General features: G+C 45.8%; 1 protein-coding gene across 1 annotated transcript in view; it reads left to right on the forward strand.

Moving 5' to 3' along the window:
• unc5cb (unc-5 netrin receptor Cb) overlaps positions 1-27859 on the forward strand; it is a 148841-nt gene that overhangs the window by 114353 nt on the left and 6629 nt on the right. Inside the window, exons 6-15 of the mRNA XM_017489288.3 lie at positions 289-456; positions 1837-2001; positions 7366-7425; positions 11707-11898; positions 14757-15104; positions 18261-18348; positions 19097-19265; positions 24671-24904; positions 26076-26225; positions 26418-26582. Coding sequence (XP_017344777.2) covers positions 289-456; positions 1837-2001; positions 7366-7425; positions 11707-11898; positions 14757-15104; positions 18261-18348; positions 19097-19265; positions 24671-24904; positions 26076-26225; positions 26418-26582 — 1739 coding nt within the window. The remainder of the gene's footprint in view (positions 1-288; positions 457-1836; positions 2002-7365; positions 7426-11706; positions 11899-14756; positions 15105-18260; positions 18349-19096; positions 19266-24670; positions 24905-26075; positions 26226-26417; positions 26583-27859) is intronic.

The following is a 27859-nucleotide window of genomic DNA, read 5'->3' on the forward strand; positions in this document are numbered from 1 at the left end:
ACATCTTGAAGAAAAAGCCAAGTCATTAGAAGTCCAAAGCCGCAATGTGTTTCCCAGCCGCAGTCTCTCGAACTGTGATGAGTGAAATGGATTTTTGCCATTGTCTCAGGAGCCGTAGCAATTGTACATAAATAGCCACTGCAACAGAAAACATTCTCTGTCTTCTCTTTCTGTTCTCACCAGAGGAAAAAAATGCATAATGAGTAGCAAATGGAAGCGATTTCGTTACTGCCAAGCATTTAAAGTTTATCCAAGTTAAACTTTTCGGTTCTTGTTTTGCTGTGGTAGTGAACGGAGGCTGGTCGACATGGACCGAGTGGTCGGTGTGTAACAGTCGCTGTGGGAAAGGCTTCCAGAAGAGGACCAGGAGCTGCACCAACCCAGCACCCCTCAACGGGGGAGCCATATGCGAAGGCCAAGCCATTCAGAAACTGGCCTGCAATCCGTTATGTCCAGGTACGGTTCCCAATTAACTCCACTGATCTCTAGATCTCTGTCCAGAGTGGAAATCAGATTCTTCCTTGGTTTATAGAGCTTTTATCCATAACCGCAAATCATATATCTTCACTTTAGATATTCCTCCCTCATACCTGCAGATATCGGCCATTTTCTCACCTACTTTACAGGTCACAGTGCAAGGTGGAGCCAATCTCTTACTAGGCACAATTGATCCCTATCCATTAGCGGACAGAAACGTCCATAGAACCACTAATGACCAGATATCATTTTAATAGCGGATTGTCATCAGCAGAGCCGGGACGGACGCACTGCCAGTCAGAAAGCGTTTAAAGACTTGTAATTTCTTATGCTTTCTTACAGTGTAATCACCGTTAATCCCAACACAAAACATCATAAGTAAACAAAAAAAAAAACCCACAAAAGGCCTAAATTTTAGTTTTACATGCTTACACGCCTCTCTCAGACTTGAATAGGACTGTAAATGAAAGAATCAGACTGTAAAATAAACACGTGCCTCATTAGAATTTCCCATTTTTAACTGTAAAATAAATCCACAGCCCACCTCAGTACAGATTTATTCCACTGCTCAAATATTAGGCTCGTTATTTATGTACGTGCAATAATGTCACGTCTATTTTTAGAGCTATAGACCTTTTTTAATCACGTGACATTTAATCAATCTTCCACTGACGGGACAAATTAGGTCCGAGCCGCCGTTAATTATTTATTTGTTTGTTTATTTATTTGTTTCTATCCATTTTCGAGCCTAATGAGTTTGGATGAAAACCCGTTCAATCCAAGTGAGCAGGCGCACGGGCGAATCGTTTAATAAGCTAAGAGTTTGATGATGAATATAATTACTTCTTGGTGAGTTCGAAGGGGGTCAAATGTTATGTTATGAACCACCACCACCACAACTATAAACCCTGTAAACACTGGGGGGGGGGCAAAAGAAACAGTGGTAGAAAGGGCAGCAGTGTCAGTGTGATATGTGCATGATTCTGTGTTGCAAAATATAAACGAACTGGTACCCTAATGTAAACCACGACAAACTTGACCAGGCGGTTACCAAGGATGAGTGAACGAATGCCGTAACATAATGTTAACGAATGTGGACTTGCGTGCTTCGTACCTGATCGTTCACTCGTGCCTGGCTGAAAGATTAAACCTCCTTGCTCGTCTCGTCTCAACCAGACACCCCGTGGAACGAATCGTGAGAATCGGGTTAGAACGCATTCTCTGCTCGTTCGATCGTATCCTAGTGGATAGTGATTTCCATCACGCTCTAGACTGACTTCAGTTACAATTCTAGAGAAGAGCGTGTACAAGCGGTTGCTTGAAGTTTGAGCAAAGATGCTAAAACGCTGTATGTTTCAGTGGACGGGTTGTGGACTGAATGGAGTAAATGGTCAACATGCGGGACAGAGTGCACCCACTGGAGGAGGAGAGAGTGCAGTGCGCCGGCGCCGAAAAACGGTGGCAAGGACTGCGAGGGCATGGTGCTCCAATCCAAGAACTGTACCGACGGCCTGTGCATGCAGAGTGAGTACCGATCTTACTCCGTCTCGCTTCTTCGTCCTCGGCGCACTTTTTTGCGACTGTTTAATCCTCTTGAAAGTCTATTAAACCTTATTTCTCTCGCTATAATTTCTCATTTCCTCGTTGTTGTTGTTTTGTTTTTTTTCTACCACTAGCAATAAAGCAGATCTATAGATATTGGATGTGGGATAGATGAATGATCCGTAGCTAGAAAACAATCCAAACCTTTTGTTTAGTCAAACCAAGCACGGAGACTAAATATAGAACTCAGGAGTGTTAAATCACGGCTCAGCCTACGCGGCAATGCGGAAAGTAATTACCCCTGTCACAGACCCACCATTCAGGAGCTATATTTAAAATAACGATAAGCGATTATACTGTACTTAGAGAGAAGTTTCAGTGATTACTATGATCCGGAGTCTAATTTAAAAACCATGAAATGCAGCACGCGAGATGGAAAGGAGACAGGGGGCCACGGAGGAGTCGCGCCAAAAGTCTCACACTTGATTTTTTATTTTTTCATTTTTTATTTATTTCCTTTTTTGGTTCAGCGGAGCAAATTATAAGTGTTGACAAGATGACAAGTTTTTTTTTTTTTTTTTTTTTTAAATAAATAAATCTTACCTCTGCTGCACACTGGCAGTGTTTTAAAACTTAAAAGAACGAGGGGGGGAAAAAAAAGTTTCTCTTTTAGTTCTCTATAATAATTCCATCAATCTATAACAGTTTGCAAACCAGAATGTGTTTTGCGAAGGAAAATTGCAATGAGTGCAGAAGTTTTGTGTATTATGTGTTTATTTTTAAAGGAGGGAATGGTGCGGAAGTACGTTTGCCTCGCTCCTCCGGCTTTGGGGGGGTGTTCGATTCCCGTCCAAAGATATATGTCGTACTATAGGTTCCCTGGGATAGGCTCCAGGCTCCTCCGCAATACTGTGTAGGATAAATGATACAGAAAACGGATGGATTTGATTTGTTTTATATATTTGGCTGCGTGTAGTAAGAACACTGCCTTGCTTATATTATATTGAAGTGCTGCTGGAAGACATGTAAAACACTGTTTGGTTTATGCACGGTTTTTTTTTTATATGTTTTGTTTTTTTGTTTTTGTTTTTCTTAATCTAATCCAGGCTCATAGCCCTTCTTTCCTGAACTGGCATTTTTACACGGAATACACACAAAAAAAAAAAAAAAAAAAAAAAAAAAAAACACACACACTCTGTGAAATACATTAACATAAATTCCTGTGAGCAGAAAAACAGTAGAAGTTGCCAGAAAAACAGCAGAGCCAAAGAAAGGATTATTATTATTAATAATAATAATAATAATAATAATAATAATAATTTTAAGTTCAACTCACCTTCAGTAAGCGCTTTATTGGTTCAGTTTTGCATTCGATCCGGGTTCTGTGCCAGGAACACTGGGCTTACTGCGGGAAAACATCCTGCTTGGGACGCCAGTCCATCGCAGGACAACATCGGTTAATGCTAAATAGATTCTCCCGTCTGAACATCACGTCACGGTGTCATTTATCACGATACTGATACCGTACAGTCACGTTTCTCAGCCTCTCGGACTCTCGGCCCGAAAGCGTATTCGATACATGAGACAGCGATGACTTTGAAAGCACTTTTGCTTTCATATTATTCGTTCAAGTTTGGCACGTTTGCGCTTACGCTTTAATTATTACACCGCCCAAAAGGCCGATTGATTAAAAGGACACCCCGAATTACACTAATGACATTAAGAAATCCAATGCACGATTAGTCATCTTAGTCAGTTTTAATTTGAAAAAGCCTCTACATGTAAATGAGACAATATCGGTGACCCTATTGATCAGAAGAATCTCGGCGGATCGATAAAACCGTAATCATCTCGCGTTTAAAAATAAACAAATAAATAAATAAATAAATAAATAAATAAATAAATAAATACAAAGCCGCCTTGCGTTTCAAGATGTGAGATTTATAGTGTGTGTGTGTGTGTGTGTGTGTGTGTGTGTGTGTGTGATGCTCTTCTCTGTTCTCGCAGTTCTGTTTTTTTTTTTTTTTTTTACGAAAGCATTAGTTCCGTGTCAGATTGATGAGCAGTTTGTGGAGAATATAAAACCCATAACGATATAGATTTAGGCTCACTTCCCCTGATTGATTTTTTTTTTCCGCTCTCCCCGAGTTAAAAGGGTGAAACCACTTATGTCCGTGCTAATGACCGTTTCACTGTGCATTTAGGAGAAATCCACATTCTCTAAAAGCTCACATTATTGCAGATATCATTGCGAACAGGGTTTTTTTGTGTGCGTGTGTGTGTGTGTGTGTGTGATATGTGAACTCGCACTGCTCCAGATGGACCCTGATCTCACCCTGAGCAGAAGCCTTTCGCCGTTCCTACAAATCACTTATATAGAATTTTACATTTCCTCTTCCCAGAAGGCACTTCAGCGCATCCAGACTGCTTGTGAGCCTCTCAAATTACGTGCTAGAGAGACTCGCTCCTGCATTGTTGTGTTTCAGGTTTAAATAGCATGCGCAGTCCTGTTATTCTGAGATATAGACTTAAATATCTGCTTTAGATTTCCTACTCAGACATTTTTTTTTTTTGTGCTTCTTCAGCAGTCTGTGTTTGTTATGATGTTCCTGTTGAGGGCTTTGATTACTCAACCCACAGACAAATGACATTTTCTTGACATATCGATCTCGCAGAAAGGGCAAGACAGACACAAACACAAAGGCAAATACAAGCTGTTTCCCGAGCGCTGCAGCTGCAGCAGAAACGTACAGCGGAGAAAATCCTGTTTCTCAGACTGTATCGCCGAGGTTTTTGTTTCCTGTGCAAGTTGAGCTGTCTAATGATGTTTTATTAGAATATCTAAAATAAAGGCAAACTGTTATTGGTGTTATTTGTGCTGTTATTGAAAGAAAAGAAAAAAAAAACCCGTAGTTACCCGAAATGGATTATTTTCCTATAAAATAATAGCACAAAACATCTATAAAACATCGCTACCCTTTCTCTCCCCCCCCCCCCCCCCCCTCTCTCAGGACGTTAATAAAGACCTCGTCGAACCTGAAAGTGCACCGTCCTCTGTCCTGAAGACGCTCCTCTGTCCGAAACCTTACTGTAAAACAAAGCACCGGCGCCGGAGACTCCTTCCGTAAATGTTTACTAGACACTCAAAGTGCTCAAATATCAACAAACGCGCATTTTGTAAACGACGACGGGTTAGAACGAGAACTATCGTCCGAGCTGCCGCTATAGAAAATGAATCAACACCTCCTGACCAATCAGAATCAAGAATGCAACAGCACTGTGGTAGAGTATGACCGATAATATCACCTGATATTTGGTGGAAACTTATTTAGGCATATAAACCGGAAGACCTGATATATATTTAATGACACGCATATAGAAGCAAAAAAGACAGTATGATTACAGGGGGGCGAGTGTTTATTTCCATCCATCCATCCATTTTCCATACCGCTTATCCTACACTGGGTTGGAGCCTGGAGCCTATCCAAGGGAACTTGGGGAACAAGGTGGGGGACACCCTGGACGGGGTACTACCCCGTCACATCACATGGCACAATCACACACACGTTCACACGCAACGGACCATTTTGAAATGCCGAACAACCTACAGCGCATGTCTTTGGAGTGGGGGAGAAAACCAGAGGAAACCCCCAAAACAAGTTGAGAACATGCAGACTCCATGCACAAGGAGTGGTGGTGGGATTCGAACTCCAGACCCCGGAGGCGTGAGGCAAACGTGCTAACTTCTAAACCACCGTGCGACCACCGTATCAGAGTTACTCCAAACCACTACAAAGTTCTCCTGACTGATCACCTTTATCCCATGAAGAGACCTTTCAATCGTAATGGGTGTGGTCTCTTCCAGGATGACTCCGCCCCCATTAACGAGCTCTCACTGAATGATTTGTCGAGTGTGAAAAGGACGCGAGTTATATGCCATGGCCTTAAAATCTCACAGTGACGCTAGTGGCAGCAAGAGCTCTCTTCACGACCATGTTTTGGACTATCATGGACTATGTTTTGGGAGAACGTTGTTCGTTTCTCCGGTAGAATCCACGCTGAGGTGCACTGTTTTAGTGCCACCTTATTAACACGCTTCACACCGTTTTGTTTTCTTTCATTTCTAGCAGAATTGATTCGGGTTTAGAAAGACGTGACCATTCAGAGCCCTTCCTAATCTCCTTCTTGTGAGATGCTTTTCACTTCCCTGTCTGTCCACGATGTCACGGGTGGGAAACAGACGATGTGTATACAGCTGCCTCGGACTAAAAAAAAAAAAAAAAAAAAAAGAGCTGCTGATCCCTCGCTGGAATCTGACTTCATAGACATATGCTCTGGCCATAAGTCATATCATTCATCCCATATCCGACATCTCCAACATCTCTGTTTTCCAGCTGTCTCTTTCTCGATCTCGAAAGTTTACCCCGTCTCCCGCTCCTTCATGTTTGATTATGACATGGCAGTAAATTCGCCATCCATCAAACGATCGATTACTCCGTCTGTCGATGATCTCTACTTGCCTTTCCATTTTGACGGCATCTGCACAAAAGTTTGTGTGTGTGTGTGTGTGTGTGTGGGGGGGGGGTTTCTACCATTTCTCTTCTTTTCCTCAGTTTCTCCGGTCACTTTATGTTGCATCGTGCCCATTTTTTTTTCATTAATATTATAATCTGTATAATATAATAAGCATCCTGAGCATATATCTCTCTCTCTCTCTCTCTCTCTCTCTCTCTCTCTCTCTCTCTCCCTCTCTCATTGAGTTTATGTAGATATCGAGCTTGTCAGGCCCCATCGCTTGCCTGTTCTAGGCAGCGCCGATTTGATTTAGCACCCTTTCCAGCATGCTACATTAGCGAGAGGCCCATGTGCTAATGGCGTCCACCTTCACACAGTGAGTGAGAGAGTAAGAAAGAAAAAAAAAAAAAAGAAAAGAGAGGAGCGATTTCTCAGGGCCTCCTTGGCAGATGTTGGGCCCTAAGTGCCTTTGACTCATTGACTCGGAGACTGTTTATCAGCTTAAGACAATCCATTGCATGCGATCATTAGTCCTAATGAAGCACTAAAACGTGCCTGACGGATGGTGACATTGACTCTCGCTATCCAGACAACCCCCCCCCCCAAAAAAAAAATAAAAAATACCCCCCCCCAAGCACTCATCCGTCTGGAGAGCGAGAGCAGAGAGATGGGCGAAAGTGACACCAAATGGAGAAGGATGGCTGTTTTGCATTACCATTACTCTTGCCTTTGTTTCCGTGTCTGAGCTTTGTTCAGTCAAACTTGTGTTAAATTTGATTTTTTTTTTTTTTCACCCCCCCACCCCAATTCCCTTTCTTTTCCCTCCCTAAGGTTCCCTATATCAGAAGTCATCTGAACCAAAAGGCAAGAGTGATGATTATGGATATTCATGTGAGTTTTGATTTGATTTTTTTTTTCCTATTCACCTCTTCCTTCTATATTTACTCATATTTTTCTATTTCTTTCAATGCTTCATCCACTCTCCTTCATCTCACCTTTACTTTTGCATTTGTTTCATCCACTGAATGTGTTAATAGAGTGATAGAATTTTCCAGTCTGTCTCTCTCTCTCTCTCTCTCTCTCTCTCTCTTTCTCTCTCTCTCTCTCTCTCTCTCTCTCGCCCGGGGGCAGCGGTTGCTGCACTGCGTGCCTCTTTCACACTCGGCTGCTGTGATCACTGGCTGAGGAAGACGAGCTCCGACTCTTTCACCATCCTCACACACACACACACACACACACACACACACACACACACACTCAGGAGCCCACCGCTCAATAACCCTATCGTGTTTGTTTTTTATTTTATTTTTTATTTTATTTTTTTCATTTCCAGACTATTATTTCTCTTTCTGCCTCTACCTGCGATCACTCATGTTCAAAGAAATGTATTAATCTAAGTGATACATTCGCAAACCCCCTCCAAACCCTTTACCCCGCCGCCTTTGCCTCCTTTATCATCAGACGTGTGCGTGGAAGATTGCAGAGCTGAAGAGATATACGTTAAATAACCACGGGGAGGTTTTACAGCAAAGCCGCATTCAGATCATAATCTCTAAACTTTCATTACTCTCTCTCTATCTTTCTCTCTATCTCGCTCTCGCTCTGCTTCTCTCTCTCTCTCTCTCTCTCTATCTCTTTCTGCTTCTCTCTCTCTCTGCTACTCTCTCTATCTTTGTCTCTCTCTCTGCTTCTCTCTCTCTCTGCTACTCTCTCTATCTTTGTCTCTCTGCTTCTCTCTCTCTCTCTCTCTCTCTCTCTCTCTCTCTCTCTCTCTGTGTACTCTGTTTCCCAGCTGGGCCGAGATTTGAGCTGCTTATTCGGATATGTTGTTTGTTTGTTTTTAAAGTCGTATTTTTTAAAAACACTGTAAAGGCCCGTTCAGACCAAGTACGATAACTGTGACCGTAACGATGAAGATATCGTTCTAAAAATCGTTCTAAATATAAAAGAATAGCGGAGTCCGTACCACAGCTGTAACGATGAGGGCACGGAGATACCATATCGTCGGAATCGCTTTCAGAAGGATTCTTTTTTCCCAGCTGATGAACGATAAACACGATGACAGCCAATCAGAATCCGTCCTGCTTTAAAGAGCTGGAGCATTGAAAGCAGCAGATGACATCACCGCAGCAGAAAGATATCCCGTGTTGGTGTGGACACTGATGTAGTTATCGTTCTTGGTGTGAACAGGCTTTTAAGGTGCAACGGCGTACTATGGAGTTTATTCATAATACAAAGCGTTTCAGTGTTTTCAGACTCAAAAGTAGCTTACACGTAACCAAAACCTGACTCTTGGTTCATAATCTCTACAGAAAGCGTTGGACTGATTAGGCTTAAAATCTGGTAGATAATCAACACCGCTCTCGGCACCTCCGCCGGATTACTGGGATCACAGGGCGATCGATGGGACCGGTTCCTGCTGCATCATGTGACCAAATCAGCACCATAAGTCAGGAGGAGAAGCTCACAAAAACCTTTATCCGCACCATCGTAGAATAGAGCCTGTTTCCAGATGACTCGGGGGGGGGGGGGGGGGGGGGGGGGGTGCAGGCGTACGATTAATCTGATCCGTATCCGATCGAGTCCGTGACCATGTAAGGTCCGGAGTGTGAGTAGTGAGAGGAGCGTGGCGTTAGAGGTCAGAGCAGTCAGGTTTAGAGGGCAAGACTCCCATTAAGAAAGATTAATTTGGAACGTTACAGCGATTAAAGCCAGCGAGGACCAGCACTCGGATTCTCTTTATTTACAGGCGAATCCGAGCAGCCTCGAGAGGCCAAAAAGAAAAAAAAGAAAGGCCCGTGATAGAAAACGTGAGCGAGAGCGCTCATCATTTACTCTAAATGTTAACCGAATGTGTTCATCCTCCACTCCAAGTTTTCTATTAAAGCTTCATCGTAACGCACCATTAGGCATTTGCAGGAAGCTTGGTTTACAGGACAATACGCGTTTTCGAAGTCTATGATATGCAGCACTTACAGTACAAATCGACTTTTATGGTTGCTACTGCCACCTAGTGTTCATGAGTACAACTACAGATATCGACTCTGTAGTAGTTACTGTTTAAGTGCACAGCTAATTTATGCACTCCCACAATCCTGCTCTCCACTTCTGGCTCCGGTGCGAGCGCAAATAACAGAATCGGGCGCACGGATCCATTCAGCCTTTCCCTGCCACACACGAGGGGTTGATTATGTCCCATTTAAGGTTGATGGAGGAATCAATAGCCCTTACCGGCTTGTTCATGTAGGCATCGGCACCGCTCCGTGTTCGGGAAACGAGAGCCGTTCCCGTCGCCCCGGTGGCATTTGAACACCTTTTTAAAAGTGGACTCGTTCCCCTCACTTGACAGGTGGCTTTGACGCCGAATCACATTCATCACAATTATCACGAGGACAAAAGTGCCTTCTCAATGCAGATGTGCGCCCAACGTCGGCCCTAATGACGGCTTGTCGGTAGAGGTATAGCCGCAGCCCGCGGTCCCGTATAATCAGTGATAGATTTTTGCAGCTGGAAAGAAACAATAGAGAGAGGGAAAAAAAAGAGAGAGAGAGAGAGGAGTGGAATATGAAACAGAGGGCTATTTCTAGATTTTATGAGCCAAGTCAAAATGAGGGAGTGAGTTTGTGGGTCTTCCTCCAGGCACTGTGCGAGGCTTCCAGTTCATTCTTTGTATTCAGAGCCTAGATATTATGCGTACAGGTAATATATATATGTCTTCGACACAACTCGAACATCATCCAGCGTTGCCACATTTCACATTTATCACTAAAAATTACTGTCAAATCAAACGGGAATAAAAGTTTATTATTAGTTATACCTCAGTGCAATTGAATTCTCAAATCTCTTTGGTTATACGAGGTTTATTTGACATCAGGGAAGGAGTCTCCAGTGTCGGTGCTTTGTAACAGTCGGTAGGTTGTCGGCTACATGAAAGTCTCCAGGCCGGAGGAATTTGTGCGTTTGGGTTTTGAATTAACACCGCAAGCTGCGTTTTTTTTTTGTCGTCGTTGCTTTTTGTAGGGCGGGTGGGGGGTGGGGGGGGGGTTGTTTGTTTGTTTGTTTCTGTCTTAAGTTTAAGAGAAAGAAAAGGACGGTTTATACAGTAGCTGCCATAATGTAAGCGATAACAGGACCGAACTTGTCTGACCGTCGTTCCACAATATTAATGCGCGGATGTGTCGTTTGTTAGTAAATTAAAACTCACCGTGGTATAAGAAATGATATATATATATATATATATATTTTCCCAAACATGACACGCTTAGTCATCTCCGTCATCGTGCCACTTTTTCCTTCACCACAAGAACCATCCTGTGTTTTTAATTCCTTACGTAGTGTTCCTTACTGATTCTTCCCTGATGCGCGCTCAGAACCTTCCGCCTTAACGTGCCGTGCAGTGTTCAGTCCGCCTTTTGTTTACCCTTTAAAGGGGCGGGTTGTCATCGTTAAAGTGCCGTGCTGTTTAAAAGGTGAACTGAATGCGCATGGTGAGCACGTTGGGGAAAATACACACCGTGTGAACAGTTGAGGGAAAGCAGGCTGGACAGATCGGCTCAGGCTGGAGATCATTTCAGGGCCGGAAATGAAATAATTAAACGACCTAAAGAGAAGGTAATAATGGAGAAACTAGTCAGATCTTTTGCGCGTCGGTGCTACAGATCTCATTTGTATTATGGTCTATGTGAATTGATGCGATTATTACAGTCCTGGAAACACTTTTTAAAAAATTGCAAGCTGCACCTTGAAAACTGACCTCGTATGAATCGTACGCATGTGCAATAGACTCATGAGCTGACTCTTTTATATGGCCAAATATAGATGACCGACAGAAGCCATCTAGGTTTTCATTTCTCAATCCTTTCCACCTGCTGTATACACAACACCTCATTCACAGATCTTAAATGAGTTCCTTTGAATTCCAGTCAGGAAAGTGCCGTTCACTCAGTAGAAAGTAATGAAGTCCTGCATTTATTAATATCCCGGACTCTCTGTGAACAGGATATTGGCACCCAGACAGCATCTCCTTCTTAATTTGACACAGTTTTAATGAAAGTGCTATCAATCAGCGATGATTCATTTTTGATGTCCACAGCCCCTTTTAGTTCAAAGCCTTTGGGACTTATCCTCTTCTTTTTCTTTCTGTCTTCTGTTGTTGTTTTTTTTTACTCACAGCCGCCCCGAGCACAGACGACGTGGCTCTCTACGTGGGCATCGTCATCGCCGTGATCATGTGCTTGGTCATCTCCGTCATCGTGGCCCTCTTCGTTTACCGCAAGAACCATCGCGACTTCGACTCGGACATCATCGATTCCTCGGCTCTCAACGGCGGCTTCCAGCCGGTCAGCATCAAGACCGCTCGCACGGGTGAGACAGATGAGAAGACCGATTGTGTCGATTTGGTCAATTCATATTATATCATGTTATATTATATTATTTTATACAGTTGCAATCAAAATGATTCAACCTCCTGTTGCAAGTCAGGTTTAATGTCAAAATGTACAGACTCTCGGCTGTTTTTGATGAACAAATCAAACAAAAGCGATTGAAATCGTTCAACACAAGTGGTTTCACTAAATTCAACTGAAAACGCAGCTTATAATGACTTCTCCGGTTTTAAAATTATTCACCCCCCTTCATAGCAAGCATCTTTAATACTTCCTTTTTACTGGAGCTCCTTTTGCTGTCGTGACCTGCTGTAAACGAGATGCAGAGCTTCTGCAGCGTTCCTGAGGAATCTTCTCCCGTTCCTCATGAGCGACGGCCTCCAGGTCAGTAATATTCCTGGGTCTGCGTGCTGCGACCGTCTTCTTCAAATCCCACCTGAGATCTTCTATGGGGTTCAAGTCAGGTGACTGTGACGGCCCTGTAGAATCTCCCAGGACTTCTTCTGCACCCAAGCCTTGGTGGAATTTGAGGTACGCTTGGGACCGTTGTCCTGTTGGAAGGTCCAGTGACGCCCAAGCTTCAGCTTCCTCACAGATGGCGTGATGTTTTCTCCTGGGATTTCCTGATAATTCAATGAATTCATCTCGCCTTCCACACGCCGCAGGTTTCCAGTGCCAGAGGATGCGAAGCAGCCGCAGAGCATCACCGAGCCTCCACCATGCTCGACTGTGGACAGTGTTCTTTCTTCGTTCTTCTTCCTCCAGACGTACCGCTGATCCGTCGTGCTGAAAAGTTCCAGTTTCGTTTCATCATTCCACAGAACAGAATCCCAAACCTTCTGTGGATTATTTATATGATTTTGAGTGGAATTTTTTTGTGCTTTTGGGTGAGTAGAGGCGTATGTTCATGTTTTTCATGCGTTCCAGCTCAAGCACACCTGGTGAAACTAATGAAGCCCTTGATTTAGTTTAGTATCAGGTCTGCTTGAGACGACACCTGTTTTGCCTATTTCTTCTGTTGTGAGGGATTCTATTCAGGGGGGTGAATAATTTTGAGACTGAAGAAGTTGCATTTTCAGGTGAATTTGGGGAAACCACTTGAATCGTTCGTCGCGTCGAACTATTTCAACTGCTTTCGTTTGTTCATCGCAAACAGCTGGAAGTCTGTAGATTTTGACAATAAAGTTTCAGTGCTGTCCGTTCTCAAACATTTTGACATTTTCTCAATGCCACCCTAATGCAAAAAAAAAAAGGAACCTATAGTCTGATGAATGCAGACGGTGTAACAGAGGTGACAGCGGAAGATTGAGAATTGATATGTGCCAGAAGCCTCACCGGGAGCCGTGATGACACATTCATAATTCAGGCGTGACTGTTTTTCCCCTTCCACACTGACGGGAGAGCATAAAAGAGAGAATGGAAACGGGTGGAGGAAAAAGGCATGTAGGTGATGTTTCTGCCAAGACACCATTAGAATGCTTGTCACTTTGATGTGAAGGCAATCTGCAAGTTATCACGAAGCCATAATTAGCTCCGCTTGCACGGCACGTTCAATGATAATTAGATATCATCCACGCCGGGCCGACTGAAAGGTGTCATGGAAGCGAGGTAAACATCGAGGAACGCAGGCAGGCCGAGCTAAATACGAGGGCTCGGCGTTCGTTCTCTTGACGTGCTTCCTGCCTCCGTCAGCGTGTCAGATCAATACGCGGTATCTGAGAAGAATCGCAAAAAAATAATAGATGGTAGTTAGCGAACTTAGCGGAGCTGATTTAGTGCCGGAAACGACCTGGTGAACAAGACGCCGTCCAGGAGAGGAAAAATCTGAAAAAACGTGCAGGGTGTTAGCGTGTTCTCCACAAGACCTCCGACTAGCACTTAACACTTAGCGTAGCACCCATCAGGTCGCTGTAATCGTTGTCATGGAGGCACAAGCACGGGAATGAAGCACGTGTGTGTGTGTGTGTGTATGTGTGAGGAGAGGGCTGTGAGGAGGAAGAGCGCTCAGCATGGCCACCACTCCCACTCAGCACGCCCACGCGTATTCATCTGTGTACCTGCGAAGGGATTAACTCGTTAATAAGGATGCCATCTGCTGCCCGGAGCACGGCGACGAAAACTCCGACCCCGAGCTTTAAAGAACCCGCACAGGAGCTTCACCTGCTTCAGAGTTGTGAGGAAGAGACCCAAAGCAGTGATTTTGCGTGTCCGTGGAATGCGGTGCGGTGAACAGGGGGAAGCTCGGCAGAACGGTCCGTAGTACCTCCTTAAAATTCTTCTGAAAGTAGAAAATCTTTTTTTTCCCCAACTTTACGCTGCACTCGGTTTCCATTTTGTCAGCTACACCGACAAAACACAACTGATATCCCCAGTGTATTCACCCCCCTCCGCCTCAGAAACCACCACTGACTAGACCGGGGGTGTCCAGTCTTATCCGGAAAGGGCCTGGTGTGGGTGCAGGTTTTCATCCCAAGCAAGCAGCAGCCCCGCCTGAAAGTTCCCGAAATTTGTTAAGCGATCGTGCATTTGAATGACAGCTGACATTTTTTGTCAGAGCTGCTGTTGTAGAGAACTAATCAACAACTTCTGACCAATCAGAATCAAGAATTCAACAGCGCTGTTGTGTGTGTATATACGATTTCTGTCATTGAAGCATTTCAGATTCGCGTGTACTTGATCGTATCCATCAGATTAAATGATTCCAACAATCAATGACGAAGTGATTTGTTACGTACTGTACAGAAGAGTCCAACGATGTGATAGTTACACCGTGGCCTGTCGGAAGCCGAATTCGACTGTAGCGTTAGCTTACATCTTGTCTACTCTCTTCCCTTTTAGCCGATCTCCTGACCGCGCCCCCTGACCTGACCTCGGCGGCGGCCATGTACCGCGGTCCCGTCTACGCCCTCCACGACGTGGCCGACAAAATCCCCATGACTAACTCTCCTCTGCTCGACCCCCTGCCCAACCTGAAGATCAAAGTGTACAACTCGTCCGGCACGGTGACGCCGCAGGACGAGCTTTCCGACTTCTCGTCCAAACTGTCTCCCAAGCTGGCGCACTCACTCATCGACAGCGAGACCATGGGACGACGCACCCAGAGCCTGGTGCGGTCCCGAGACCCGTCCTGCACCGCCTTCGGCTCCTTCAACTCCCTCGGAGGACACCTCATCGTGCCCAACTCAGGTGTGTGAGGGCTGGAGCGTCGTGATATTGCTGGTATAAATAATGTCACATAAAAAGTGTGAAATTCTAAGGTAAGGAATAAAACATGGCCGGAGATACGGTTTTCACCTTGATGATGATTAATTCCCTGTAACAGCATGGTCCTGAAAACACTTCGGTATCATTTGCCATACTGTGACATACTGAAAAATACTGAATTTCACGGTTTCGTAAATTTGTCCTGCATTTCCACCTCTTGGTGTGAATGTTTTTGTTTAAAGTTGGTTACGAGGGCAACTTCTGCTTCTGGCGCACATCTTGAAGTGATCCAGTAGCATGTAGCGTATATATGCGAGTGTCAGCACATGGTGGTAACCCCGGTGCTGCCAGCCGCTGATTGATGTTAAACTGCTTAATGAAGAGCAGGCCGCGCCGGGTGCTGCTGACGGAGAGGCGCTGTACCACTTTCAGCCAGGCCTGTAAACACCGGCAGCTTAATGAAACATTGCCAGAGTCCACAAAGAGTCTTCAGGACGTCGGGAGATTGTGAACTTCACGCCGCCGCGTCTGCTTTAAAGAGAGCTGATCGATTTAGGGCACGAGTCCCGTTCTGACACTCATATAGGCATGTGGAGAGAGGAATGAGCTGCTGTGTGTACACACACTCCGCCTGAGGTGCTATTTATCAAGGCTTACACCAGTCAAATACAAGACGAGGGGTGGAAGGGTGCCAGGGATCACTGTAAGCCTTCCGCAGGGTGAGGAGCCAGCTAACTCTGTCACTGCATTATTTTTGAAAAGGACGTGCCAGTTCAGCGTAACCCGTTCGTCGTTCATCTTTTCATGTTTTCACGGGCCAAACCGAACCAGACATTCGTGCCAGATTTACAAAAATCTTCCGACGTTGAGAAATGCCGTTCGGCTGTAACCGCACAGTCTAATTTAGATTTAGTGACGCCCACGAAACGACAAAATAATTTAATCTTCCAATGAACGTAGCGCAGCCACTGCGGCGAGCCCGCTACTGTAGACCCACGCTAACGTGCCCTCCGTTTACACGGTGCCATTACTTTCGTCTTATTCATCCTAGTCGTATTCATCTTCATTTATGGATCTTTTTCCTAGCTTTCAAGCCGTCGATATAAAACGACTTTACGAAATTTCACGCAGACGTAATCCGTATAAAATCGCAGTAACTCGTCGCCGAGTACGGAATTTGAAGATCAGAAGTTTGTATCAAAGCGTCAGTTTAGATGTAAATCCGAACGTTTTTACATTTCCTGGCGCGTCAGGAAGCTGGGGTCAGAGCGCAGGGTCGGCCATGGTACGGCGCCCCCTGGAGCAGAGAGGGGTAAGGGCCTTGCCCAAGGGCCCAACGGTAGCAGCTTGGCAGTGCTAGGGCTTGAACCCCCGACCTTCCGATCAGTAACCCAGAGCCTTAACCGCCAAGACACCACTGCCCCAAAGTAAACGCCCCCTCAACTCAGAATTCCTACACTGGAACGTGGGACTTGTCTCCTCAACCCCGGGTTCAGCAAGTGACATCAAATCAACACGCTGTCTATAAAAGTATTTGCTTTAGATCAATCAACATGTTGTGTATGGTTTTTTTTCCTCCTTCAGGTTGTAGCGGTCGAAAAATGACGTGATTCTAAGCTCGGCCTTCCCGGGGTAAATGGGATGCAGCGTAATTCTGCGCGTATCTGCGATATGAGAGACTGTAGCGCTTCTCGTCTTCTGCGCTCTGCTGGACATGGTCTGATAGACACACCGCCTCATTATCTTATCTCGGCGCTCAGCCCGATGTCCCCCACTCTCTCCAGGTCAATAGTTCTCTGTTGTGTGTCCAGCTAAAGTCACGCTCGAGTCCTCCATATCATAGAGACCGATTTTATTATTTTTTTACAGCTCCCCCGAGAGCGCCAGAACAGCGCCCAAACTGACTTAATGCAGCAAATATGATATAAAGGGATTAGAGATTAGTGCGCAATAGATCCGCCCTCATGTGATAGTAACACCCCCCCACCCCCACCCCCACCACCAGCACCGCCAGCACCGACCCACTCCCTTCATTCAGTTCACCACGGGAAGCTCAGAATCACGTCAGTTTTGACCTCTACAAAGTTGGGGGGAAAACATGGCCGCCTTCACGTTTGTCTTTTATCGACAAGCGGAGCGAGTTATTATATATAACCCTCCGATCATTATGAGACAGGATTGCAACAATGCTCTTACCGTGATAAGTAACATAGCTTAAACCCACATGTGCCAGCTGTTCTCCACAACATCAGGAACCAAGTACAGTATAACGATCTCTTCCAAGGTTCTCTCGAGCACTAGGATGCGTGGCTCGTTCGCACCGCGTGAAGCACATGTGCAAGCGAATGTTTATAGGTTCGAGAAAGTTCGGGTTTTCTCCAAGGCTCCTCCGTTCGTTTACACACGGCATCCTTGTACGTTTCAGCAGGATGAATATTTCATGCCTGGCCTGGAATGAACTGAACAGCGTAAGAAGTCCGGTCTCAGTGGGACTTTTCACAGTTTCGCGTTGGCTGATAAATAAAGCTGGAAAGTGTGTGTTAGTGTGTGTGTTAGTGTGTGTGTGTGTGTGTGTGTGTGTGTGTGTGTGTGTGTGTGGAGAAATCCACTGAAACAAAGGACAAATTCAGCTTTCATTTCATCACAACGCTGAGTGTCCATTTAAAACCATTTAAAAACTGTTTAAAATCGCCAAAATCGGGCACGTTCTTGGTTTCCTTGGTCCGTTCTGGTCGTTTCGAGTGTGTTACCATGAAAGGTTCAGTAGAAGGACAGGAAAAGCTAAATCAATGCTCTCTGTGTGACGCTGTGTGAGGGAAGGAAGCAGGCAGCACTTTGCCAGAGAAAATCGTCCCAATCAATGGTGTCGCATCCAAGTCTGAACGGGGAATTTCCACACGAAGCTGGCTCTGTGCTGGGTAGCCCAGACTGTGTGTGTGTGTGTGTGTGTGTGTGTGTGTGTGTGTGTGTGTGGAAGTGACATTGACAGGGCTTTGCTCTTTGCACTTTGCCTGGCGCCGTAGTGAGCACTGGCAGACACAAGGCCTGGCAGAGGGCAATGTGTGGCAGAGGTCACAGTTTGATGACAGTTGCTGTGTGTGTGTGTGTGTGTGTGTGTGTGTGTGTGTCTACCCACAGGCGTGAGTTTGCTGGTGCCAGCGGGTGCTATCCCTCAGGGACGAGTGTACGAGATGTACGTGACGGTGCACAGGAAGGAGACAATGAGGTAACGTCCCTACCCAGTCACACCACAAGCAAAGCACTCCTGTAGGCTCTAACATTCATCAGAGCGACCGGACAGGATTGTGGGAAATCATCTGCACCCCACCCCCCCCCTCCCACCCACCCGCGCGCACCATGCGGCGCTCGTTTTCCAATACCTCCTCCAGCTTGGCCCTGACTAAACAACGTAACGAGAGTCCAAGTTAGTGTTTCCAGTAGCCGAATCTCCATCTCTCAGGGCCGCTGGGGCTCGTCACGACCCTGAAACGACCTGAAAATAATCTCCGCTATAGAAATATGGCTTGAAAAAAAAAAAAAAAAACAACGTTTCCATGTTTGTTAGACAAACTCGAGCCAATATACACAGTCTCAAGTTGGAAAAAAGAAAGTGATTTTAGGCTTGCAAATGTCCGAGTTCATTTCCACACGAACCGCAAGAGAACAGAACGCTTCTGAGATTGGAACTCGGTGTATGTTTTATCCATTTACAGTTGCGTTAAATCTTTCGGAACGTCTGTGATTCAAGTTGTGCTAACCGTCGCCATCTGAGATTTGTGCGATTGTGAAACCGGCAGAAAATTAGGTACAAAAGTCGAACGTTAGAGTTAATAAGACAGACGGAGACGCCAAACGGTGTTTGTGTCACAGCCGAGGTGGATTTCATCGTGCCTGGTTTGATGATGGAAGTGTGTAATGTGTGTCCTCTGTGTGTGTGTGTGTGTGTGTGTGTGTGTGTGTGTGTGTGGGTGTAGACCTTCAGTGGATGACACTCAGACTGTTCTGAGCCCGGTGGTGAGCTGCGGACCTCCCGGAGCGCTCCTCACCCGGCCGGTCATCATCACCATGCACCACTGCGCCGAAGCCGATAACGACGATTGGCTGATTCAGCTGAAGAGCCAGTCGCAGCACGGCCAATGGGAGGTGAGTACGGGTGACTCACGGAATTTACGCCTGGTTCATTCTCGAACTCGGGGACATGAAACGGCTAACGCCGGGGAACGCACAGATGCGGGGTGGAATATTTAACGACCGTATCCTGTTTCAAAACTAGTCTTTTACATCTTTATTCGGCGAGAGATGTGTACGGCGCTCGAGCAGGTGCGTGTTTGCAAACCGTCGAGCCGGGTGAACATGTGCTGCTGCCAGATAGCACGCCGGCTCTGGTCGGAGTTTGGAGAGAGCCGGAGTTTGTTCGCACCACGCTGGGCGAGTCTCGGTAAACAGAACCCAGAGTTAATTAGATGGCAATGGAGAACAGTGTGTTATCAGGCAGCCGGTGCCCGTGCCTCCATGTGCCTCCCTGTGCCTCGCACTCCAGGCTTCAGAGAGGAGGAGATGAGCTTTTTACATTTTTTTTTTTCAGAAGCTCGTGAGCTGCTGATAGCGCGGGCCACCCGCCAGCCTCGTCATTAACACCGGAGAAGTTATCTGGAGTTATCTGAGCGCGGGGCCAGGGGCATAGCTGTGAACAAAGCACTCGGTTACTGCCCTTTATTGTTATCACACGTGAACACAACACCACACTCTAATTAGCCTACGCGAGCGCTTCCCTCGAAACACTCTCCCTCACTCACACACACACTGCAAACGTTCCATGCATTAAACATCTGGAGACGTGCTGTTGTAGGAAAATAATCAACAACAGCATGGTGTGATGGAGTAGAGTCGGCACGTCCTGAAGTGTCGTATTCCGCTTAACCCGTAACGTTTCGCCGACAGTTACATGTCTTTGATTTATTAAAGAATGACACGTTGAGCTTTTTAATCAATTCGGAGTTGCAGTTGCTGCTGCGGAACATCTTGCGTCATAGCAGCTATAACCGGTCGTTCCCTCGTCAGCCTCTCTTTGTGTGTTATTTATCTATTTTTAAAAAAAGTTAATTAGACAGAATACTCCGCTCGTGGTGATACTGAGAAACCGCAGCTCGCGAGAGACTCCTTCCGTAAATCTTAAATAAACGTCTTACAGAAAGTAATATATTTTTCTTTGTTAAATACCAACGCGTTTATTTTTAGGTCTGGGTTCTGCATAGCAGTCCGCATCGTATCACGTGTCTGAGGATGAGAGGTTGCTATAGAAACCATATAAATGGATGAACACGCATGTATGTTGACCCTTTACCGCATGTCGTTGCCGTATGGCAACAATTCATTTACCTCCAACGTTTTGATCGGCAGTAATCCAAAACGACTATTTTCCTGTGTAACTGGAAAGAGATGGGCTTTAACTTTGACGTCATGAAAAAATGCCACGTCTGATGACCAGGAAGTGCCGTTTGCACTTCCTTTTCTGCAATCACGTGACCTGGCGAAGGTCGTCATCGGAGAGCTCGCAAAATGTGAGTCATTTCCAAGATTTAGGCAAAACTACATTAAAGGAAAAAATGAAACACTATCAGAGTGGGGTTTTTATGTCATTTGAACAAGTTTATATATTTTAAGTGTTCTGTTAAATGGTCAAATGTAATTGTTGCCATACGGCGACGACATGCGATGACGGAACTGCGGTGTGTGCAGTCATGATGTGAAACAGGCCTACATGCTCTTTAGTTCATAAAGGATGAGAATTAACGATACTTCACCCAGAATATGTTTGGATCTAATTTCTGTATGTATTTTTAGTGAGTAGATCCGTCCACGTTAAAACATAAATCCTGTAAACGTAACGATCCATGCAGCAGAGCGTGGAATATACGAACCTGCGATTTGAATGACGCGTTGCGATTTGATCGGACAGCGCTGTATTAGACTGCCGTGTCATCGTTATAGCTTTATAACTCAGATTGCCCGGAATGAACATTTGGAAGCTTCTTAGATAAAACTGGTCACTAAAGAACGTTTTGGCCTCATCTTCGTCCCGCGACAGTGTCGTCGATGTCACACGTTCAGAGCTGGAGCAAATCATGTGCAAACGTGGCCCATCTCCTTTAGATCGCTCCAAGCAGCTGTCAAATTCCCCGCTCTGGCTTCGATGTGCATCCGCGTCCGTCTCCCCGCAGAGCCGTGCCGCTTTTGAGCTGCTTAGCAGCCGTCTGTGACCTTGTCTCGTCTTATCAAACATAAAACACTCTTGGGTGGTCATAAGAAAAAAGGGAAAAAAAACTAGCAAGGCTTGGATAGTGGGGGAAGAGAAAAAAGTAAAAAGGGCACATAACCACAAAGGCATGGAGCTGTTTTTCTCAGACAAGATGCGTTTAAGCGCTGATGGAAAATAACTTTTTTTTTTTTCTTTTTTTTTTTTTTTACAGCTACTGGTTTTTTTTTGTTGTTGTTTTTTTTTTTAACAATGTGGGAACTGTTCCAGGAGCCCTGTTGCTGAGAGACACATGCACTTTATAGTTTCCCAACATAGTTAAAGATTTTTCTTGATGTGATACACACACACACACACACACACACACACACACACACACACACACACACACACACACACACACACACACACTAACAAAACAAAACATTTGAGATTAGTTTTGAAGGCAAGACACTAGATGTGAATAAGGTCATTTTTAAAAAACAATAAACAATAGATACCACGATGAATCTTCCCCAGTCCATCGCTGGTAAATTTGTTTATGCAAATGAGGCTTTGTCTAATTAAATATGCACAAATTTGCATACTTTATAAAAGCAAAATTTTGGGGATGATGTTTGTTTCACGGTGAACACACCGTGTGGAAATCGGTTTGTTGGAATTTTATTTTATTTTAAGAACACGATAAGAATGAACATAAAGATTTTTTGCTCTGAACTTCGGTTAAAAGGAGAAGAAAAAGAAAAAAAAAAACCCAAGCGTGCAGCGAGTGGCGGTCCTGTGAGCCGAAACGCCTCGTTGATGGAAGAGCTCGCTGGTTTGATTCGACAGGAAGTCTAAGGTGACTCAAATAAGCACTCTTTCCATCCACGGTGAGCAGAAAAGCATCTCAGAAAGCACGGAACGTCAGACCACAAGAGCCGAAGACCACGTCGGGTTCCTCTCCCGTCAGCCGAGAACTGAAGCCGAGGCTACAGTGGGCTGCGCGGGATCATGCTGAACAGACGAAGATCACCGCGGAAAGAAATCGTGTAGAACAACGGCGGTCAGAGACGGATCCGAGGGACGGAGAAGACAAAGAAGGACGAGCGAGGGAGCTGTGGAGTGAGAGAGAGGAGAGGAGTGAAGAAGAATGGAGGAGTCACTGGGGAGAGAGTGATTAAGGGCAGAGCTCAGATGGCGAGAGAGAGAGAGAGAGATGGTTGAGGAGCTCGGTCTGTAGGGACTGCTGTTGCACTCGCTTCACTGAGCAGAAGATTACTCACTCCACAAAGTCCATTTCTCTCACAATGCCATAAATCCTCCGTTCCAAAACGTGCCTGATTCTGCATAACGGCTCACCCTGACACCGGAGAGACACTCCGGCTGAGGGGGTTTCATTTGCGGTGCGACGCTGATGGATGTCGATGTTGTGGCGCGGGCGCTGAAACCAAATGTGCATTGCAACACTATAAACAAAGAACCGGCTATCGATTAGCTCTCGCAGCGAGGGAAACCCGGCGGGCGGCGGCCGGCGAGGTGAGACGGAGTTCACGGCCGTGGGTTTTGTATAGACGTCGCCTTCCCGGGTTCGCCTTGTCCAAACGCGTATGCTCCTCATAATCATCATGTATGTATGAGAAATGCATATGAGCCTTTTCCCCCATGATGCATTGCTGAGCGCTCGACAGAAAACATCTTTTTGTGCAGAGCTTTTTATTAATATCACAGTTTTCCAGTAAGCAATTAAGGATTAAAAAGTCTCTTTCTCTGTCTTTTTTATTTATTTATTTATTTTTTTTAAACGAGCGTTGTGATGGATTGACTAAGAGCTTGGGTAAATAAATCAGTTCTGGAAGGCATTAGCCCAGTTTTCCTGTGCTGTTCCCTCATTATCTCGCTAACTCCGTGCAATCCGCCGCTCCCCCAGGACCCGTTACAGAGGCTAATGACCAGTCATAATGCTGCTGTTTAATGGCCGAGCCGACAATAAAGTATTTTAATTCCTTTTCTCTCTCTCTCGCTCGTAATGGGATGAAATTAATGTCAGCGAGAAGCCTGCAGAAGAAGCGCGAGAATGATAACGAATAGAGAGAAGAGTCTCGGCCCTGGATCCGACGCCTCAGACGGTCGTAACGAAGGCGCAGGAAGCCAGGCGCTGAGAGGAGCGTTATTATGGGGGTTAACTGTGTGGGGTCTGAACTCTACAGCTGCTTTATAAATCAGTGCAGTCTGACGGCGGGGAGCGCCGCGCTTTCCACGAGTCACGTACAGTCCGATGTCATCCGACGTCGCTTTTGTTTCAAAATGAAGCGCTCTCTACGAAGGAAGTCAAATTAACGAACAGAAGTTGCGAATGACTCGGATCCGTGTCAGCAGTTACCGGCTAGCTGGTGGGAAGAAGACGCCGGATTGCCATTAGTGCCTGAAGTACTGCTAAAAATAGCGACAGGAGAAAACGGCAGCAGGATTTTGCAGGCACTGCGATTTAAGAATATTTTAATCACCCCCCCCCCCCCCCACCCCCCACCCCCCAAACGTATTTCTGCATATCGCATTTTTATCACATCTCGTATGGAGACGGTGAGAGTCTCCGAGTAGAAACTGGAGAATCATCTGTAGGATTGTCGACTCGTAGTTTCTAGGTCAACTCTGGATTTCTTGAAACAAGCATGTATTACACTAATTGTACGGGGGGGGGGGGGGGGGGGGGACTCTTTTTTGTTTTGTTTTGTTTCGGGGCAGGCCAGGAACAAAACAAAAGTGCAATCAAGTAAAAAAGCTGCTTCTTTCATTTCCCTCCCTTTTGAAACGGCGCATGAATGAACACGTGTATGGATTGTTAGATTCTGTTGTGTTTCTTTGCTAGCTAACGCGAACCGAACGTTTGTTTCCGTGAAATGCGGCACAATTTATTTCCCTGACAAGCATTCGGTTCGCGGTAAGCTTAGCGTTAAGCTTAACTTACCTTCACACTTGCTACTTCTAGTTGAAAAAAATAAATAGCGGTTGAGTTCCCTGTCTAAGCTTGCTAGCTCGCTGTTAAAGCTAGTCAGCTAGCTAACTCTTAGCATTGAAGGAAAAATCCACCGTATAAACTTTATAACCTCCGTGATCTTGAAACGAAGCACTTTAAGTTCTTTAATCTGTCCCTGTGTTTACAGGTTCACGCTAATACCGAGAGCGAGACCGTCTCTGGCGTATAACTCAGTCGCGTTGTATTCTGGTGCTGGTTTGTTGGGTGCTTTTTGGGTTGTTCCTGCGAGACGTTCGTGGTTATGTGCCGCTCTGACGTCACGTCGTGTGTTCGCAGGACGTGGTGGTGGTGGGGGAGGAGAACTTCACCACACCCTGCTATATTCAGATGGACGAGGAGGCGTGTCACATCCTGACCGAGACGCTGGGGACGTACTGCTTAGTGGGTCAGTCAGTGAGCGCAGCCACCACCAAGAGACTGAAGCTGGCGGTGTTCGGCCCCGTCACCTGCACCGCCCTCGAGTACAACATCCGCGTGTACTGCCTGGATGACACGCAGGACGCCCTCAAAGTCAGTCTGCGCTTCCACGTGCACACCTGTGCACCGCACACACACACACACACACACACACACACACACACACACACACACACACACACACCTGTAAAACAGCACGATAACAAAAACACACTGTTATTATTATAAATGATCATAAACCAGAAATGTTAGGAGTAGAGAAAGTGGTGTGTCACTGTGATCATAATTATAGTTCGATAAAACATAAACACGACCATCATTATTATTATTATTATTATTATTATTATTATTATTATTATTATTATCATCATCATCATCTCCTGATGAAATTACACTTCACCCCACTGTATTATTAGGAAAGTTTTTATTTGTGTGTGTGTGTGTGTGTGTGTGTGTGTGTGTGTACACATATGTGCAGTTATTTTAGTTGCTTGGTGTTGTATGTGCTAATTTGTGTGTGTGTGTGTGTGTGTGTGTGTGTGTGTGTGTGTGTGTGTGTGTGTGAGAGAGATGGTATACATGTATACAAATTATGTAACAGGTATGCATATGTTTTGTGTTAGCTTAAATTTATGTGTGTGTGTATTTAGGGAATGTATCAAATTAATGCATGTACAAACATTTAGTATTTGTGTGTGTGTGTGTGTGTGTGTGTGTGTGTGTAGTTGTTTGTGTACATGTGCTGTATACGTGTTTGTTTGTGTTTATGTATGTGTTTGTGCTCACTCTTGTATACTTACATTGCACGTGTGTGTGTGAGCTGTGTGTGTGTGTGTGTGAGCTGTGTGTGTGTGTGTGTGAGCTGTGTGTGTGTGTGTGTGAGCTGTGTGTGTGGGAGAGCACAGATGAGTGGTAGGAGGCTACAGGCTCGCTTTCATGCTGCATTCATTTGAATAGAAAGTCCGTCAGCCAACTGTTCTCACACACTGAGATCTCAGAGCTCAGAAAAAAAAATTCATTCACGCCTTTTATCGCTCTTCTGTCCCGTTCCGTCCCGTCTCTCCCGGCTCTCTCGGCTCTCTCGGCTCTCTCGGCTCAACCCGGTCTAAAAATAAAGGAACGGAATACGGTGTAGGTTTTAAAAGCATCACAAAGAGCTCTAGAAACAATGACAGTCTGTTTGAAATGTGCTACCTGTAATTAAGAGCTAACTCTGTGTGTGTGTGTGTGTGTGTGTGTGTGTGTGTGTGTGTGTGACCTGTAGGAGGTGCTGCAGATGGAGAAGCAGATGGGTGGGAAGCTCCTGGACGAACCAAAGACCCTGAACTTTAAGGACAGCACCCACAACCTGCGTTTGTCGCTGCATGACGTCCCGCACACACAGTGGAAGAGCAAACTGCTGGCCAAGTACCAGGTACTCGATCTGCAAATGGAATTAATAACAAACATGGAGAATTTATTCTCGCTTTCGGGAAACGTGTTCCGATATGCAAACCGAAACCCGTGAGCGTGAGTCACGGCTGCCACCCGGGAGCCTTCATTTCATTTCTACAGAGAAGTGTAATATAAAACGCCTGATTAAATACCGTCTTGATACTCTCCGCAGGAGCTGGCGTTTCAGCAGGTATGGAGCGGTTCTCAGAGGAACCTGCAGTGCACCTTCACTCTGGAGCGCTTCAGTGCCGCGACGGTGGAGCTGGCCTGTAAACTGTGCGTGCGCCAGGTGGAGGGCGAGGGCCAGATCTTCCAGCTCAACACCACGCTGTCGGAGGTCAGTGACGCGGCTGTTCGGTCCGCTTAACGGGAGGCACGACACGTCTAGAGCATCTAGATGTAGATTTTCAACCCAAAGAACCTTGAGAGGAACCGTCCTCTTCTGGGTGACACCAGATTTACAAATCGTTACTCTTTTACTACAGAAGCCAGTTTCTTAGGAGGGACAGTAATCTACCTTGTCCAGGTGAGAAGCAAAGGTGAGACTTCAGCGTAGGACCATCCACAGCATCCCAGACGGCTTTACGGAAGTTCAGATCCCTAACGAGCAAGTCGGTGGCATTGGGGAAGTTGGTCCAGCTGTAATTCCATTATAGTGTGCTTTAACATGTAATAGGACAGAGCGGGTCGGTGAACAAAGCTTATTTGTGTCGACGTACCGTACACATATATCCGGTTCTCCATGTTGGCGCGTTCCGCATCACTCATCTTCAGCGTGCGATCGGTCAGAGCTACGGTGGATCCGCAGCGCACTGAAGCGGGAAATGCGCTCTCGATGGGAGCGTGACCGAAGACGTTATTGAGAAATCCGTTACGATTCACGCAGGCGAGCCGACCGATATGAAGCTGACGGAACAAACACCGTTTATTAACGCGACCGTGAGTCGCCATGCCACGCGTCTAGCGATCGTTTATTCCTCATACGTAGTAACCGCCTGACCAGGGTGACGATGGTTTAAACTCAGATACTACAGGGTGTCCCAAAATTCTCCGAAACGAACACGTCGGCTAAATGACTTGCAAAATCTTCCGTATTTCGTTTGTATCCTATAGATTTTTTTTAAGAACGTCTTGGACGAAATCGTTCTCGCGGCTGGGTCGGGAAGCCGTCGCGAGGGGACTTTCACATGGAAACGTGATGAGCAGACCTCACACACACCGCTAACAAACTCGTTAACAAGACTCGAGAAGCGTACATCCGCTAGGAAAGGTACGACCGACGTGTGCCGGCAAACCCGCTGTAGTCCCCTGTGTGCGGACACCGTGTAGTTTATCCATATTTCGGGACGTGGATCCAACAAAATTCGGAATTTGCCGGGTGCACGCAAAAATAATACGTGTGTAGGCGGGATCTTCTGAACAGTCCCGTGCGCATCTCTCGAGTGAGGTAGAGTTTGAGGGACTGTTAGTGCCAGAGGAATGCTGAGAGGTTACAGCTAGCTCGGCGCGTTGCCGTGACAGACAGCACGATCAGAGCAGCGTTTTGGAGTTTCAAAAAGGAGCTGATGTTCGGCTCACGCGCGCAGCGGGACGCCGGGATGTTGACAGTCTTTC

The sequence above is a fragment of the Ictalurus punctatus genome, chromosome 16 (assembly GCF_001660625.3).
Source record: "Ictalurus punctatus breed USDA103 chromosome 16, Coco_2.0, whole genome shotgun sequence".
Classification (NCBI taxonomy): Eukaryota; Metazoa; Chordata; class Actinopteri; order Siluriformes; family Ictaluridae; genus Ictalurus; species Ictalurus punctatus.